A 17,175-nucleotide genomic window follows, 5' to 3' on the forward strand; every position below is an offset into this window, starting at 1 on the left:
TTACTCCCCCTCATGTCACTCCAAACCTGTAAGACCTTTGTTCATCTTCGAAACACATTTCAGATTAAATCTGAGAGCTTTTTGACCCTGTACGGACAGTTACTAAATTCTCAGCGAATAGCGGCCAAATACTCCCACATACTCCCCCCTAAACGTCCAGCCAATATTTATATCCGTTGCTCACTCTCTATATCTTTGTCATGGTTAGCTTACCCTGCAGAACATTCATGGTCACAAATAAAAAAAATAACAATTTTATTTGTTTGTTTGTTCTTGAATTCCCCTTGGGAATCAATAAAGTATCTATCTTGTCCTTGCATGATGCTTGAAATTTCCATCCAATCACAAAGCTCTTTCTAGAATGCTCTTAGTTCTATAGCTCCTTACAAAATTAATGAAAGTGCTGTGGTTTTCCAGTGGTTGAATGGCTTGTTGTATTAGATAGATAGATAGATAGATAGATAGATAGATAGATAGATAGATAGATAGATAGATAGATAGATAGATAGATAGATAGATAGATAGATAGATAGATAGATAGATAGATAGATAGATAGACAGATAGATAGATAGATAGATAGATAGATAGACAGATAGACAGATAGACAGATATACAGATAGAGAGATAGATAGATAGATAGACAGACAGACAGACAGACAGATAGATAGATAGATAGATAGACAGATAGATAGATAGACAGATAGACAGATAGACAGATATACAGATAGAGAGATAGACAGATAGACAGATAGATAGATAGATAGATAGATAGATAGATAGATAGATAGATAGATAGATAGATAGATAGATAGATAGATAGATAGATAGATAGATAGATAGATAGATAGATAGATAGATAGATACTTTATTGGTCCCCAAAGGGAAATTCATCCAACTATCCATAGTTCCTTTTCCCAAATGTATATAAATGTTATATTTCAGCTTCTGTTTATTAATGGAAAACCCATATAAGCTTTAAACCTACACTTTATTGTCAATAATGTGCATTTTTCTAGTGTCATTTAGTGGTCAGGGTTCATATTTCCGGTAAGTCCTTCCAAAATGCGTAGACACAAAGAAACAAAAAGAAACATAACATAATCTGGGTATTCATTCAGAGTAAAAAAAAAAATAGTGTTATATTAAAACCCCTGGTCTTATGGGTTTGAAACAACATGAGGGTGAGTAAAAAATGACAGAATTTTCATTTTGGATGAGAGATCATTTTATTTGCCAAAAACGTTAGTCCTTCTGTTCTATTTTGAAATCAAGCATATATTTTCATGGTGCACACTTCCTGCTTTCTTGCTACCTAGCAACCTTGAAGAATTGTCCTTCCTTTATGCTTTTCATGGGAAGGTCACAGCGGTGCACGATGCTGGTGTTAAGCAATGTGTTCAAGTCCTGACACAAGTCATGCGAAAGGACCTTCATTTTCTCCATGTTTCATATTTCCATCAACAAATATGGGTCCTGCTTCTCTTTTTACTCCAGCACATCTCTCGCTCCATGCCCACATGGCCAACTCCCAGTGTTCCCAAGGCAGAGTAGGAGTGTTAAACAAAAGCTGATGCCTTAATCTAAGGCTTACTAAGATTAGGCTGTGGATCGTCTCTGCAGAGAGAGGTTAAACACATCCTCTGGGCATTGGTGTACACTTACAAGAGCTGAGTGCGGATGACACGGATCTCAATGAGAATATCATATTTAGTGTGTCTCTCTCTCTCTCTTCCTCATTTCTCTTTTACACCTATCCTCCATCAATGCTTTCTATTTCTCTGCCTCCCTCGAACACTTATGAAAAATGGATTGATGCAGCCATGTTAAATCTCATCCAATTTTTTATGTGTTTCTATAAAAACTGTTGTAATTATTAATGGATAGACCGTAAAAAAAGATACTGTAAAAACCTGTTCATTAGTAAGTTTGTTTACATATGGTGAAAAACAATAATAACTCTAACAGGACAGTTCTTGTAATATTACAGAAAATTTTCCAGTTTTGGAAAAGAACAAGTCAGAAATTTACAGTTAAAAATCATAAACTGACATTTGAATTCCCTATATGATAGCTCATATTTAATGCGATTTTTAAAATTTTTGTCATGTAAATTCAAGTTGTTACATCTTATGCTGTCAAATTAATGTTTATTGCAATATTTTAGTGTCAAGTGTGTCTCTTTACCTGATAGTTGTCAGTATATTAGAAAGGCTGATTTTGTACTTCATTAGGTTTATATATTATCATTACATCAGTAATGAAAAACACGTTTTTAATAGTAAATTTAAAGGGATAGTTCACCCAAAAATGAAAATTACCCTGTGATTTACTCATCCTCAAGCCATCTTAGGTGTATATGACTTTCTTCATTCAGATGAATACAATCAGAGACGTATTAAAAGATGTCTTGGCTCTTCTAAGATTTATAATGGTGGTGAATGGGCGTTGAGATTTTGAAGCCCAAAAAAGTTGATCCATCCATCATAAAAAGTGCTCCATTTGTGTAAAAAAAATTCATATTTAAAACTTTAAAAATCATAATCTCTAGCTTCCGCTAACTGAAACTAGAGATTATGGTTTATAAAGTTTTAAATATGGATATTTCTCTTTCACAAACTCATTGATTTGCTTCAGAAGGCCTTTAATAAGACACTGGAGCTGTGTGGAATATTTTTATGATGGATGGATGCACGATAATAAGACGATGTATTAGAGGCATCATTGTGGAAAAAATATTTCTCAGCTTTTATTTACATTTGAACAAAAAGTGGCATGTCCAAAATTATTCATACCCTTTGCAAACTGTCACAGTCTATGGGAAAATCCAAAGTTCTATACCATTCCAAATAGTCCAAGATGTTCTAAAGCATCCTAATTACCCTGATTTATTGGGAACAGCTGTTTTAATCATCTCAACAGGTGAAAAGCAGAAGCTCTCTGCTGTTGGTTTGTGGACAGTCATGGCTAAGACAAAGGAGCTCACTGAGGACCTGCGGCTGCGCATTGTGGCTGTTCACAAGTCAGGAAAGGGTTATAAGACCATATCTAAATGTTTTGAAGTTCCAGTGGCTACAGTGCAAAGTATTATTAAAAAATACAAGATGTTCTGCACTGTGAAAAATCTCAGAGGACGTGGTCGGAAGTCAAAAGTGACACCTGTGCTGGCCAGGAGGATAGAGGTAGAAAAGAGAGGTAAAAAAAGAATCCAAGGATCACCACCAAGGCCATCCTGATGAATCTGGGCTCTGCTGGTGGCAACATCTCAAGGCAGACAGTCCAACAGACACTGCACACCACTGGGTTCCACAGACGCAGACCAAGGAGGACACCACATCTCCAGATAAGGCACACAAAAGCCCGCTTGGCCTTTGCAAATGCTCATCTGGACAAAGAAGAAGACTTCTGGTCTTCTGTTTTATGGTCAGATGAAATAAAAAATGAATTGTTTGTCCACAATGATGTAGCTTTCATTTGGCGTAAAAAAGGAGAAGCCTTCAACCCTAAGAACACCATCCCCACTGTCAAACATGGTGGTGGGAACCTAATGTTTTGGGGGTTATTTTTCAGCTGGTGGACCAGGGAACCTAATCACAGTAAACAGCACCATGAAAAAGGAGCAATACATCAAAATTCTCAACTACAACATCAGGCAGTCTGCAGAGAAACTTGGCCTTGGGCACCAGTGGACATTTCAGCATGACAACGACCCAAAACACAGCAAAAGTGGTGAAGAAATGGTTAGCAGACAAAAACATTAATGTTTTGCAGGGCCCAGCCAAGTCCTGACTTAAATCTAATTGAGAATCAGTGGAGGGAGCTAAAGATCAGGGAGACCCTCCAACCTGAATGAGTTAGAGCTCATCGCTAAAGATGAATGGGCAAAGATACCAGTGGAGACATTCAAAAAGCTGGTCAGCAATTATAGAAAGCGTTTGATTGTTGTATTAGCCAATAAACGCTTTTCTATTGATTATTGAGAAGGGTATGAATAATTTTGGATATGCCACTTTTTGTTCAAATGTAAATAAAAGATTGAGTGATATTTTTTTTTACCACAAGGATGCCTCTTGTACATCGTCTTATTATCTCTTCTTATAACAAAAATACTAGCTGGTTGAATAAAAATAACTTTAAGTCAGATTTTGCCAGGGGTATGAATAATTTCAGGCTTGACTTTATGTATTTCTCCTTTTAAAGTTTATTATAAGAGCATCAACCACTCTCACAATAACAGTTATAAAACAATTAGTTCTTGCACTCAGATTTAATTGGACAAGCAGTACTGAGACATTTTCTGACTGTCTTTGCTCCCAGTGTTCCAGACAAGAGCATGTGAGGATACAACATGGTTTCTTGTTTGATATTGCTTAAATAAATATGTCTCTCTCTCTCTTTCTCCACTATATCTCTCCACTAGCGTCCTCAGACGAACAGAATGAGGTCACAGAAACACACTTATGGCAAACCCACAGCACTGGAATATAGGAGCACATGGTCCTCAAACATCCATTATGAATGGAGAATTGTGACATTAGCCAGCTGCAGACTCTAACTGCATGATGCTGTATATATCTCTGCTGGGCCAGAGCCCACTTCAGATCAAACACACAGCTTCCATATTTACCAGAAAAACAGGCTGCCAAAAACTCATAGAAGAGCATGTATAATTGAAGATGTATTTGTCAGTGCTCGTAGATTTCATTAAAGCACCATTAATGGTCTAGTTTCACCCACCCTCATGTTGTTCAAAAGCTGCATGATGTTACTGGTTCCATGAAAAACACACAAAAAACACTTTTTCACATTGATTTTTTCATGGAGGTTTGGTTTTAAGTGGTTGTTTACTGGCACAAAGCGCTGAAGGTTAATGCTTGAGGGTTTATTCAATTACTAGCCCCAAGTATGAGCAATAATAACAGCGATGTTTGGATCAACAAACTAATAACACAAAGCACAAACAGTTTTTAAATGAAAGAAATTGAACAGTTACATACTTGTATAACCTTAGCATAGATCATTGAATCTGATTAGACCCTTAGCATCTCACTCAAAGATGACCAAAGAGTTTAGATATTTTTCCTATTTAAAACTTGACTCTTCTGTAGTTACATCGTGCACTAAGACTGAAAGAAAAAGAAAAGTTGTGATTTTCTACTCTTATTCAGCGTAATAATCAAGGAACTTTGCTGCGGTACCATGGGTGCAGCAGGTGCAATGATATTATGCAGCGCCTGAAAATAGTCCTCAGCTAGGTAACTTCCAACGTGACCGGCATTAAGTTTGTGTTAAATACCTAGTTCTGCCATGAAACTCTAGATGACGCAGGCTCACGGGTTGTTAACATAACTGAGGATATCACAAAGTTATATGACTTGGCACAAGCTGATTGGTTCATGTTGCATACACAACCAATGAGCTTGGAGCTTGGAGCTATTTAAATGGCTGGTAGCATTCACTTGGGCATTTTGCAGCATGCTTTCAGAGTTCCTCTGAAACCCTCCATCTTCCCCAGCTCCACCTGTATAGATCAGCTACGGGTTATTTTATGCTATTTGTGCAGCAGCAGTATGTCTTGAATACTCACAGCACCATATGCTTTGGCAGTAGCAAGTTCCTTGCTTGCAGCAGCAGCAATAATCTACAACTACAGCAATAACCAACAGCAGCAGCAATTCAGCAGCAGGAGTGTAGCATATCTATTCCGTCAAGAAGTTTCATGACAGAACTAAGTTAGCCTATTTTCAGGCACTGTGTAATATCATTGCTCCTTGATTAGCCATATCGGCCTAGAAAATCGCAACTTCTCATTTTTTCGTCGGTCTTAGTACACGATGTAACTACAGAAGAGTCAAGTTTTAAATAGGAAAAATATCGAAACTCTATGGTCATTTTGGAGCGAGATGCTAACGGTCTAATCAGATTCAATGATCTATGCTAAACTATGCTAAAAGTGCTACCGCCATACCCGGAAATCGGTTGAATGGATTCAAAAATGGTAAAACTCAACTGTTTAACTTTAGGGGAGTTGGAAATTTCAAAAATAGTGGCGTGTTTCTTTAAAGTACAAAGTGAGCTTCAAATGGATATTCACAGCAACATCAAGGAACAAATACTTATGTAACTTGTGAAAATTTTGTTCTATCAGTATTTTTGGTTGTGGTGTGGGTTTGTGAAGGTTTGTAAGGACCTTTTTCATACAACCTCTTCTAGACTCATTATATAATACTTGATACCTTCAACATCACTAGTCATAACTGTTATCCTTATTCCAGTCCAGCATTTTACAATCTCACTTCTAACGCACTTCATGTTAGACAAATCTTAGACATGTTCTTATGTTTTTTATCTAAATTAAGCATTAAATGTTCATTTCCCACCTACTCTTCCACTCTTACCAGGCTGTTTTCACTATTGCTCCTTCAAAATTCCTCTGCTAACTGTCTGCATTATGATTCATTTCATTTACTTCACTCTCCATCAGGGCTCATCAGGATGTGGCAGGTTGCTGAATAAACAGATGGGTTTTCATGTTAATGTGCTCCCGTTTGCGACTGCAACACTGTGACGGCTTTGTAACGAATTTCTTTTATTTCTTCCAATAAAAGTCCTTGACAATAAAGCTGTAGGCTTATGCATTATTTTCCAAGCCTTCTGAAATCATATTATATCTTTGTGTATGAAATTTAAGTCCTCCATTGTACACAGCAGCACCAAAATCTTAATATTGATTTGATTTCAACAGCAACTGGTCAGAGACACATAAAAATCAATTAGGTTTGAAGTGAGTCCAAACACGATGTTTTTGTGATGCACCATATTTAAACACAACTGAAATTTAAAAGCTACTACAAAAGTTAACATTCAAAGTCATTACACTACTTTTACAGTAATATTTTAGTTATATTTGGAGCTTAACAGCCTTATTCTTACTGTATGGAAAAGAGCAGCCTGGACATTCAGCCAAATATCTCTTGACTTTTTTTTTTTACTTTTTTGCTTTTAAAAATTTTTAAGGCATTGTAAACAGAATTTCACTCCTCCATGTTAAACTATCTCTACTGAAATGGAGCTGACCTCGATCCAGCACTCAGTGGGAACACTCCACTCATTAGGGAACACAAACGTCTGTGACTGCTGTGAATTAGAGAGCCACTTGACATCTTCAGATGTGGAGAGGCAGCATGTCTCAATAATTAAGCCCTTCAGCGGGGTTCAAACACGTGTTTATAGCAGCCTTGTTTAAGGCGCCAGAACTGACGGGAGAGTTTTTCCTTTTCACTATCACCGTTTCCAGATTTTACTCTCAGCAAAAGATAGAAACCTCTAACCACCCACACACACTCCAAGAACCCACACATTCATACACGTGCGCACACACGCACACAGGGCGTGCAAACGCTCACTATCCTCAAGACAAAGAAAAAAGGCAGTTATGCACAAAGAGAGCATGCTCACACACATGCACACAGTGTTCCTACAGAAATACATTCATCTGTGGATGAAAGAGAAGAAATGTCCAGACCATGTTTCACTTCAACATCAAAAATAATAAGTCATGAAATGAAAAATCAAGTTCTCTTTGATCTTTTGACATATAAAAGGACATTGTACTACAAATCTAAAATCAGCTTTTATTGAAACCAAGCTTCGTCTTATATTTCACTGTGACATCATAGTGTGATTAAAGACTTGCAGAAGATCAACACCTATTTGTACATCATTGCCTCTTTAGCCCCACTCACCAATTTGCGTATTTAGAAGGAGGTGAGTAAAAATGAGAGAGGCACAAACACAGGATTACACAAGCAAAAAAAAATAATAATAGAGATGCCTCCGAGGATTATAAGATGCTGTGCAATGGCAAATTGTGGAAAGACAGTTTTTACATTGCTTTCCTTGTGATCCTAACACCAGATGCAACCATTGTTGCATCGCATTGTATCCAACTGCAACAAAGTGACAGTTGCAAATAACGATTCCTGTTAACACAGATCTGCGAAAATGATTAAAAACACTGTATTATGCATACCAGGCCAGTCGGTGGCGATGTCAGTTTTTGAATAAACACTGCGTTTCTGCCCAAATATGGGCTGTATCCGAAATCGCCCCCTATACCCTCAAATAGGGCACTATTTGAGGGGACAGCCATTTTAAGTGGTGTTCGAAACCATAGTGGACGTTCTCGAGTGCACTCATTCAATCCCACAATGCACCGCAAAAATGAGTGTACAACCGATGTACGCTCAACAGCTAGAGATAACCCATAATGCACTGTGAGAGTCGCACGCCGACTGAATTCCCGCGTCTCTCCAGACGATGGCGCCCGCAGCTGAATCATCCATCTGTTAATTTTACAACGCACTCGTCCACTGCGTAATGCAGCGTACAACACAGGTACAAATTTGTTGTAAATTGATTATTAAATTGTTTAACCAAGGTTTATACATAAACTCCTTGACATAGTTCAAGATAAATCCTTTAATCTTACTACTCGAACTGTCCGTTTTAAATGATTGTTAAACAGTAAGCAATACTATGCAAAAGCGGCAGTCCTTCCGGTGCACTTAGTGTCCGAACTCACTCACTTGTTTTCATTCACTCCTTCAAGTTAACTGTACGAGTGGACTAATGTAGGGAATAGTGAATAGGGTATAGGGGGCGATTTCGGATACAGCCCTGGATTCCTATAGACTGATTGCAAAGCGTAAGCACATGACGTCACCATTTTCACTGATTGTTTTTTGTTGTTGTTGTTTACACAGTAATCATTTTCAAAACCATACACTTTAAAACCTGTTTTTAAAAGTTTGAATTTTCAGGCCAGATTAAAAAAAGTTGGAAACTGTCAAGCAAACATCACTTAAGACGCTGTTAATTTTTTTGTGCTCGCTGGATTAGTTTTTAAACAAGAGTTTGATGCTGGCTTTTCAGAGAATAAGACGACACAATGCTTTTTTTCCTTGCACTTGCAAGTTTACATCTTACATTTCTGACTTTTTTCTCAGAATTGTGAGATAAAATTGTGATTGCGAGTCAGAATACAGATTCTTGTCTTACAATTGCGTAATATAAATGTGCAATTTTAACTTTTTTCTCAGAATTGTAAGACATAAAAATCAAAACAGGGATTTATAAATACGTAAGCCTGCCTTCGCCACTGAATACATTTTTTTAAAAAGGTAATTGCGATTTTCTATCTCACAATTGCGAGCTTACATTTCGCAATTCTGTCTTTTTTCTCCGAATTCTGAGATATAAATTGTGAGTTTTAAAGTCAGAATTGCGAGATATAAACTCACAATTTTGACTTTTTTCTCATAATTGCGAGATATTAACTCGTAATTGTGCATTATAAAGTCCAAGTCTGAATGAAAAAAGACATTGATATTTTTTTTTGTTTATTTCTTGAAATTTTGGCCTAACTCGCTGTCAGAACTGTGATATAAACTCACAAAAGCGAGTTATAAAGTCAGAATTGTGAGCTTATATCTTGCAATTATTTTGCAAGATTATTTTTTCCTCATTATTTTTTCCAGATTTTTAAAAAAAATCTTTTTATATAACACAATTCTGAGAAAAAGAAGTGTGTGAGATGTAAACAAATAAAAGTCAGAACTGAGATAAAAAGTAATAAGTTATTATCAAGTGGAACCTAATGTTAAAGAAACATTTTTATATGGAAATCATGTCACAATGCAAACACAATTCTTTCATGGATGAAACATGACCTTTCATAATGAACCCCTTTATAGGCTCACATAAACCCTTACACACTATATCTTCCATTTTTTGCAATGCTATACTCCAGAAAAACGCATTTTAAAAAAAAGTTATACATTGATTTGCATTTTAATGAGTGAAATAAGTATTTGATCCCCTATCAATGACCAAGATTTCTGGCTCCCATGTGTCTTTTATACAGGTAACAAACTCAGATTAGGAGCACTCTCTTAAAGGGACTGCTCCTAATTTCAGTTTGTTACCTGTGTAATAGACTCCAGAGAAGCAATCAATCAATCAGATTCCAAACTCTCCACCATGGCCAAGACCAAAGAGCTGTCCAAGGATGTCAGGAACAAGATTGTAGACCTACGCAAGGCTGGAATGGGCTACAAGACCATCGTCAAGCAGCTTGGTGAGAAGGTGACAACAGTTGGTGCGATTATTGGCAAATGGAAGAAACACAAAATAACTGTCAATCTCCCTCTCGGTCTGGGGCTCCATGCAAGATCTCACCTCGTGGAGTTTCAATGATCATGAGAACGGTGAGGAATCAGCCCAGAACTACATGGAAGGGTCCTGTCAATAATCTCAAGGCAGCTGGGACCATAGTCACCAAGAAAACAATTGGTAACACACTACGCCGTGAAGGACTGAAATCCTGCAGCGCCTGCAAGGTCCCCCTGATCAAGAAAGCACATGTACAGGCCCATCTGAAGTTTGCCAGTGAACATCTGAATGATTCAGAGGAGAACTGGGTGAAAGTGTTGTGGTCAGATGAGACCAAAACCAAGCTCTTTGGCATCAACTCTATTCACCGTGTTTGGAGGAGGAGGAATGCTGCCTATGACCCCAAGAACACCATCCCCACCGTCAAACATGGAGGTGGAAACATTATGCTTTGGGGGTGTTTTTCTGCTAAGGGGACAGGACAACTGCACCGCATCAAAGAGACGATCGATGGGGTCGTGGATGGGTATTCCGGCATGACAATGAACCAAAACACATGGCCAAGGCAACAAAGGAGTGGCTCAAGAAGAAGCAAATTGTCCTGGAGTGGCCTAGTCAGTCTCTTAATCCCATAGAAAATCTGTGGAGGGAGCTGAAGGTTTGAGTTGCCAAACGTCAGCCTCAAAACCTTAATGACTTGAAGAGAAGTGGGAAAAAAAATCCCTCCTGAGATGTGTGCAAACCTGGTGGCCAACTACAAGAAACATCTGACCTCTGTGATTGGCAAAAAGGGTTTTTCCACCAAGTACTAAGTCATGTTTTGCAACATTCATTAAAATGCAAATCAATTAATAACTTTTTTTGAAATGCGTTTTTTTCTGGATTTTTTGTTGTTATTCTGTCTCTCACTGTTCAAATAAACCTATTAAAATGATAGACTGATCATTTCTTTGTCAGTGGGCAAACGTACAAAATCAGCAGTGGATCAAATTATTTTTTCCTCACTGTAATTATAATAAAACACAAGCTCACTTTACAAAATGGCCAAAGATGTGTCTCTAAAGTAATTTCACATCCAAACACACAGAGAAGACACAAAAGACAAGAAAAACACACAGATTTGCCCAAATTAAACCTCAGGTGCCTCTCAGCACACAGGGAGTCTCAGGTGTCTCTGTGCACACTGCTGTCATCTTCATGTGAAGGAAGAAAAGATGGTGAGCTTTTTTCACCTTCTGCTCTCATTTGCACAGATGAGGAACGTGTGTGTATGTGTGTGTGCAGCGTGTGTAAAAATACTCAAACGTGAAGAAAGCCTCTGTGATGTTTGAATCTGTGGTATCTCACCATCTGTTTCTGTGATGTTGGGTGAGACAGACATTAATTCACCCTCCCTCTGATAATGAATCATTTGATACCTTTGGGAAATCTGTATTTTTTCCTGGCTAGCTGAATCGAGACTCTTGTGTTAACCTCATCTAGCTTCCATTCACTGGACTGCATCACCCTGTAGACATCTGACCTTGTTAATGTCACTTATGTTGGGACTGACCTAAATAATAAAGACATGATGTCCCAACCCTGACATCCAAACAAGAGACAGAGCAGGCCAGAAAAGCCCTACGCAAGTACATGAATGCTTCTAGCTACAATACCACACAAAAGTTTGAGGTCAGTAATGATTACTTTTAATCAGGAAGGATGCATTAAATGTATCATAGTTAAAAAATATTTATTTCAAATAACTGCTGCTCAGTTAATCTTTCTATGAATCAAAGAATCCTGAAAAATATGTATTATGGTTTCCACACAAATATTAAGCAGCACAACTGTTCTTAACATTGATAATAATAAGAAATTTCTCTTAAGCATCAAATTAGCATATTAGAATGATTTCTGAAGGATCATATGGCACTGAATAATGAATGCTGAAAATGTAGCATTTGCCATCCCAGGAATAAATTATGTTATAATTTATATTAATATATACATTTTATGTATATGGGTCAAAGACAAGAAAAGGGTTTAAGCATAAAAACAATAAGTGTAACACTGCTTTAAATGGTTGTTGTTTTTCCAAAAAAAAAAAAAAAAAAAAAAATTAAAATGCTTTCTGTTTTATTTATTTGCATTTTTGTTTTTGTTTTTCTGAGCAAAAAATAAATATAATACATTTTGCCCTAATTTACAGAAGACAGCCACTAAAATGTCATTCAGTGTAACAATCTTGTCAGGCATATTAACAACAAAAATCAATTTATGACATATTAAAATCAAATTACTTTCACCCAAAATACACCAATTAGTTGTAATTCTGCATTTTTTAAAATTTGCCACTTTCCTAGGTTTTGCCTATTTGTCAGAATTGTTTACTCATTTAAAATACAATTAAATTTAATATGCTCTCTTATTCTTTTATATATTTTAATATGTACAATTCAGAATAAGCATGTGCTTAGAATTTTCACATAAATATTGTGCTACACTGAATGATAATATAACATTATTATAAGTTTTGACATTTTATTCTTCAAAAATGTATTTGAAACCTTAAAAGTAGACACTTTACTTACATTTAATGTGCTTTCTATAGACATAAAATCACTTTTGTAACTTTCTTTTGACGTGGACATCTTAATGTCTTTAACCTATATACAATATTACTTTATTGGCTGTATTTTGTATGGCAAATGCAGCCTTTGTGAGCAAAAGAGACAAACCGTGTACAGTAACTCATTCCGTAAGGTAATGTCACATTGTGGTCAAAAAGGTCATTAGTCCACTGTAAAGTGTAGTGATGCATCTAAAACTGCTCACACAGCTCATTTTCAAACCAAGCAGCTTTCTGTTGGACAAAAAGGTTAATTTATATGACCAATCAGCATGCAGAAACAAATCTTACCCCAATAACTAACATTACATATAGCAGGTCACTTATTGTTAAGTGTTAATAGTTTTCAGTAGAAGTTTTTTTCATTATATTATCCAAATTGTTAACAAATGACAAATGAGTTTGTAAAATATCAGATGCATAAGATCACGTTGACACACTCATTAATGATCCCACACACAGACACAATGACGCACACACACGTGTGGCACCTCACAGAAGTGTGAGTTTATGAATGGCAGTAGAACTTACGGTAACGGTGGGGATTGCGGTGACCAGAGAGTACACCAGCACCGGAGGAGCTTTGCTGTCATCTTCAGGTCCTGGATACGGTTTGGAGAAGGCTTTGTCGAAGCAGAAGAATCCTTGAACGTGCACCGGGAACGTGTCCGTATACTCAAAGTAGTATGCCAGGAGAACCGTTCCTGCCATGATCACCAGCTGGAAATAGAACATGATTCCAGTTTAGAATAGAAAATCCGTTCTTATACGTGGACGCTGCCGTTCTGTAATAAAACACAAGCTGCAGTCGCAATCTTCGACAGAGTGAAGGAATAAACAGAAGAAAATAAAAAAAGACAATATCCCCTGTGAGAGAAGTGACAGAAGATCTTGTGGCGTGAATGAGTGAAGACAGCATGAAAGGATGCTGAGAGAACGGCTAGAATCTCTTCAGCTGTGCCTATCTATAGAAATATAAAAAAGAGAGGCATGGAAGATGCAAATAAAGAAAGAGAGGCATTTTACAGGAAAAGAAAACAAGCAAATGAGAATGATCAAGGGAGAGAAGAAAATAGGGGAGGAGGAAAAGAGATGGCAATGTTGTAGAGCGAGAGAAAAAGTGAGAGAGGAGGACTGGAGGGATGAGACAGAGACAGAAACCCTGGGAGCGAGAGAGAGAGAGAGAGGAGAAGGGGGGGGCGTGTGCATCTGTGCTCACAGCGGGAGAGGAAATGGGTACATCGCTACAAGTACAACATGCAGTTCTTTTCGATTTTTAGGCAGCAAAGATAAATAGCATGCCATTTATTTCAAAATGTATGGAATGACAATTTGTTGGGTACAAACAGGGCCTGAAAGTCTGAAAAAGTGTTTTCTTTTCTACAAATGGTCAGTGAAATTATATACTTAAACATTAGGTTAAATGTTAAATGAAAAAAAAAAATGTATTAAAATGCCATCGCAGAAACAGAGTTCCATATTTAGACTAGACTGTGACTCAGTGGTGTTTGCTAGTTTAACAACAACTTACATAACAGAGTTGATTCTAATCTAATAGTTTTTACTACAAAATTAAGTGCCTCTAATGGACAAGTGCCTTGAGACCTTCAAACATAAATCATTTCTTGTGTACAGTATAAATCATCTAGCATGCGTAAATACAGTCATTTTTTTCCACATTTGTTATGTTGCTGCCTTATGTTAAACTGTTTTAAAATATTTTTTTTCTCCACATTAGTCTACACTCCATACACCATAATGACAATGCAAAAACAGAATTGTCACAACATTTTTATTTTATTTAATAAAATAAAAATAAAAAATGGAAATAAGTACATTGCATAAGTATTCATACCCTTAACTCAGTACTTAGCTGAAGCACTTTTACAGCCTTTAAAAGTCTTTTTGGGTATGATACAACAAGATTTGCACATAAACATTTTGCATTTATCTGCCATTCTTCATCTCACCTCTTCACTTCCCAAGCTCTGTTAGCTTGGATGGGGTCTGGAAGACATTTTCAGGTTTCTCCAGAAATATTCGATTTGGTTCAAGCTAAGGCTGTGGCTGGGCCACTCAAGGACATTCACAGAGTTGTCTTTAAGCCACCCTTCTGTGTGCTTAGGGTCATTGTCTTGTTGGAAGGAGTACCTTTTGCCCAGGCTGAGGTTCTGAATGCATTGGACTCAATGTCAATATTTTGGTGCATTGAGCTTTTCTTCTACTCTGACGAGTTCCTCAGCCTCTGCCACTGAAAAACGCTACCAGCACACTTTACTTTTGGGATGCTACTGTGCAGGTTTGAGTTTTTGCAAATTCCAAGTGTGTTTTCATGTGTCTTCACCGAGGAGAGGACTGAGGCTTGCAACACCACCATAAAGCCCAGATCAGTGTAGTGTTGCAGTGATATTCGTCCTTCTGTATGTCTCTTCCATCTGCATACATGAACATGGAGATCAATTAGAGTGATTATCAGGTTCTTGGTCACCACTCTAGCCAAGGCTTTTCTCCATCATTTGCTCAGCTCTAGGAAGAGTCCTGGTTGTTTCAAACTTCTTCCATTAAGGGTAACAGAGACTACATGCTTCTGTGAATCTTCAATGCAGCAGAATATTTTCTGAATTCTTCCCCAGATGTGTGGTTTGATGCAATCCTGTCTCTAAGCTCTATAGGCAGTTTTTTATTTGCCTCAGGGCTTAGTTTTTGCTCTGATATGCATTTTCAGCTGTTAGACCTTTTATTAAGATGTGAGTGCCTTTCCAAATCATATCTAGTCAATTGAATTTGCCAAAGTGTAGTTCGAGTTTGCTCAAAGTGTAGTAACATCTACAAGCAATATGAATGCTCCTGAGCTCAATTTCAACTGTCCCAGATAAGATTATGAAAACTTATGCAATGGAGTCAATTCAATTTTTTATATTAATACATTTGCAAAGATGTTAAAATCCATATTTTTGCTTTGCCATTATGGTGTATGGAGTGTAGATTGATGTGGAAAAAAAGTAAATTAAAGCAGTTTAACATAAGGCAGCAACATAACAAAATGTGAAAAAAATAAAGGGGTATAAATACTTTCGCAAGGCATTGTATGATTGGTGAGAAAAAGAGAATGGGAGAAAGAGATGGAAAGTGCTGGAGTGTGAAAAGTATTTGCACGCATGTGTAGGCGCACCTGTGTGCATCTGCAATGACATATCAGATCCATAACACTCTTATGTCAATGTTTCCACTAATGTCCTATGAAACATTAACAGGCTATAGTTCAGGGCAAGCTTATAGCAGCCGATTTTCAGAAACACTAATCGAATGGTTTTCTCCTCATCGCTCTTTTCCAAAACTCATTAATAAAGCCAAAGTTTTCTCCTTTTTTAATAATTTGAAATTATATAGATAATAGACATATTTTGTAATTCTTTTGCTAAACAGCTCAACCACTTTTCCAATATACAGTGTTTGAAAATGCTCAGAACTGCTGGATCTGAACAATTTGACTTAGTATTTATATAATTAATAAGAAACTAAATTTACACAAATTATATGTTAGTTTCAACACTATCACGTGTGTAAGGCAAAAGATTTTTAATAAAAAAAACTATTTGTCAGTCGATTTAAAAAAAAACATAATTAATCAAATTTTTTTCTGAAATTAATCACGATTAATCCTAACATTAAAGTTTTTTAATAATACTTTTATATTGCAATAATTTTACATTCATTTTTTTTTATTAATGTAGAAACAATATAAAGACAGTATATTTTTAATATTTGTATAATGTCAAAAATAATGGCATTTTTTATGACTGAAGGTATCACTGATACCAATACTTCTGATGTCTCTAGGAATTTATTTTTTTCCTAAAATTTAATCATTGACTATAGCCATTCAACATACAGGTAAGTGAATTTAAGTGAACAATCTTCACATAAACCCATTATAATAATTATCAGTTTTACCTGTGCCCTTAAGCAAGTAGGAAATATACAGAATAAAGTTATCAAACACTAAATTCTAAATTAAATATAGATGAATCCTTGAAGCTACAAAAGTTATTGATTTCCTCTTTTTTATTTTGTTCTTTGATTAAAAGATATCACAGCAGCTGGGTTAATAGCTTATTTGGCTGCTATTACTACTATTGATTCATGATTCATTTGATTAGCGCCTGGCACTAAAGTAAAGAGGAGTGCACGTCTGAAAAGTCGCCCATTTGATGTGGTCGTAAAATATTTTTTTTGGTAAATAAACGTGGTTACTGTAAATAAAAAAGAGACAGAGGCAGTTGTGAGTAGGGTGGCCAACCCTAGCCCTGCCCCTGCATTAACTGCGTTAAATATATTTAACGCCATTAGGGGTGGGCAATATGGCAAAAATATCATATCACAATTTTTTTCA

The 17,175-nt window shown here is 36.6% G+C and overlaps 1 protein-coding gene across 6 annotated transcripts in view; it reads right to left on the reverse strand.

The window, feature by feature from the left end:
- plppr2b (phospholipid phosphatase related 2b) overlaps positions 1 to 17,175 on the reverse strand; it is an 86,994-nt gene that overhangs the window by 25,987 nt on the left and 43,832 nt on the right. For 3 of the 6 annotated variants that reach the window (XM_073851614.1, XM_073851617.1, XM_073851615.1), the window contains exon 3: positions 13,314 to 13,502. In XM_073851614.1, coding sequence (XP_073707715.1) covers positions 13,314 to 13,502 — 189 coding nt within the window. Of the gene's footprint in view, positions 1 to 13,313; positions 13,881 to 17,175 lie in introns of those variants that run through there. The other 3 variants (XM_073851618.1, XM_073851619.1, XM_073851620.1) reach the window with 1 other exon arrangement.

This window comes from Garra rufa, chromosome 12, assembly GCF_049309525.1.
Source record: "Garra rufa chromosome 12, GarRuf1.0, whole genome shotgun sequence".
NCBI classification, from domain to species: domain Eukaryota; kingdom Metazoa; phylum Chordata; class Actinopteri; order Cypriniformes; family Cyprinidae; genus Garra; species Garra rufa.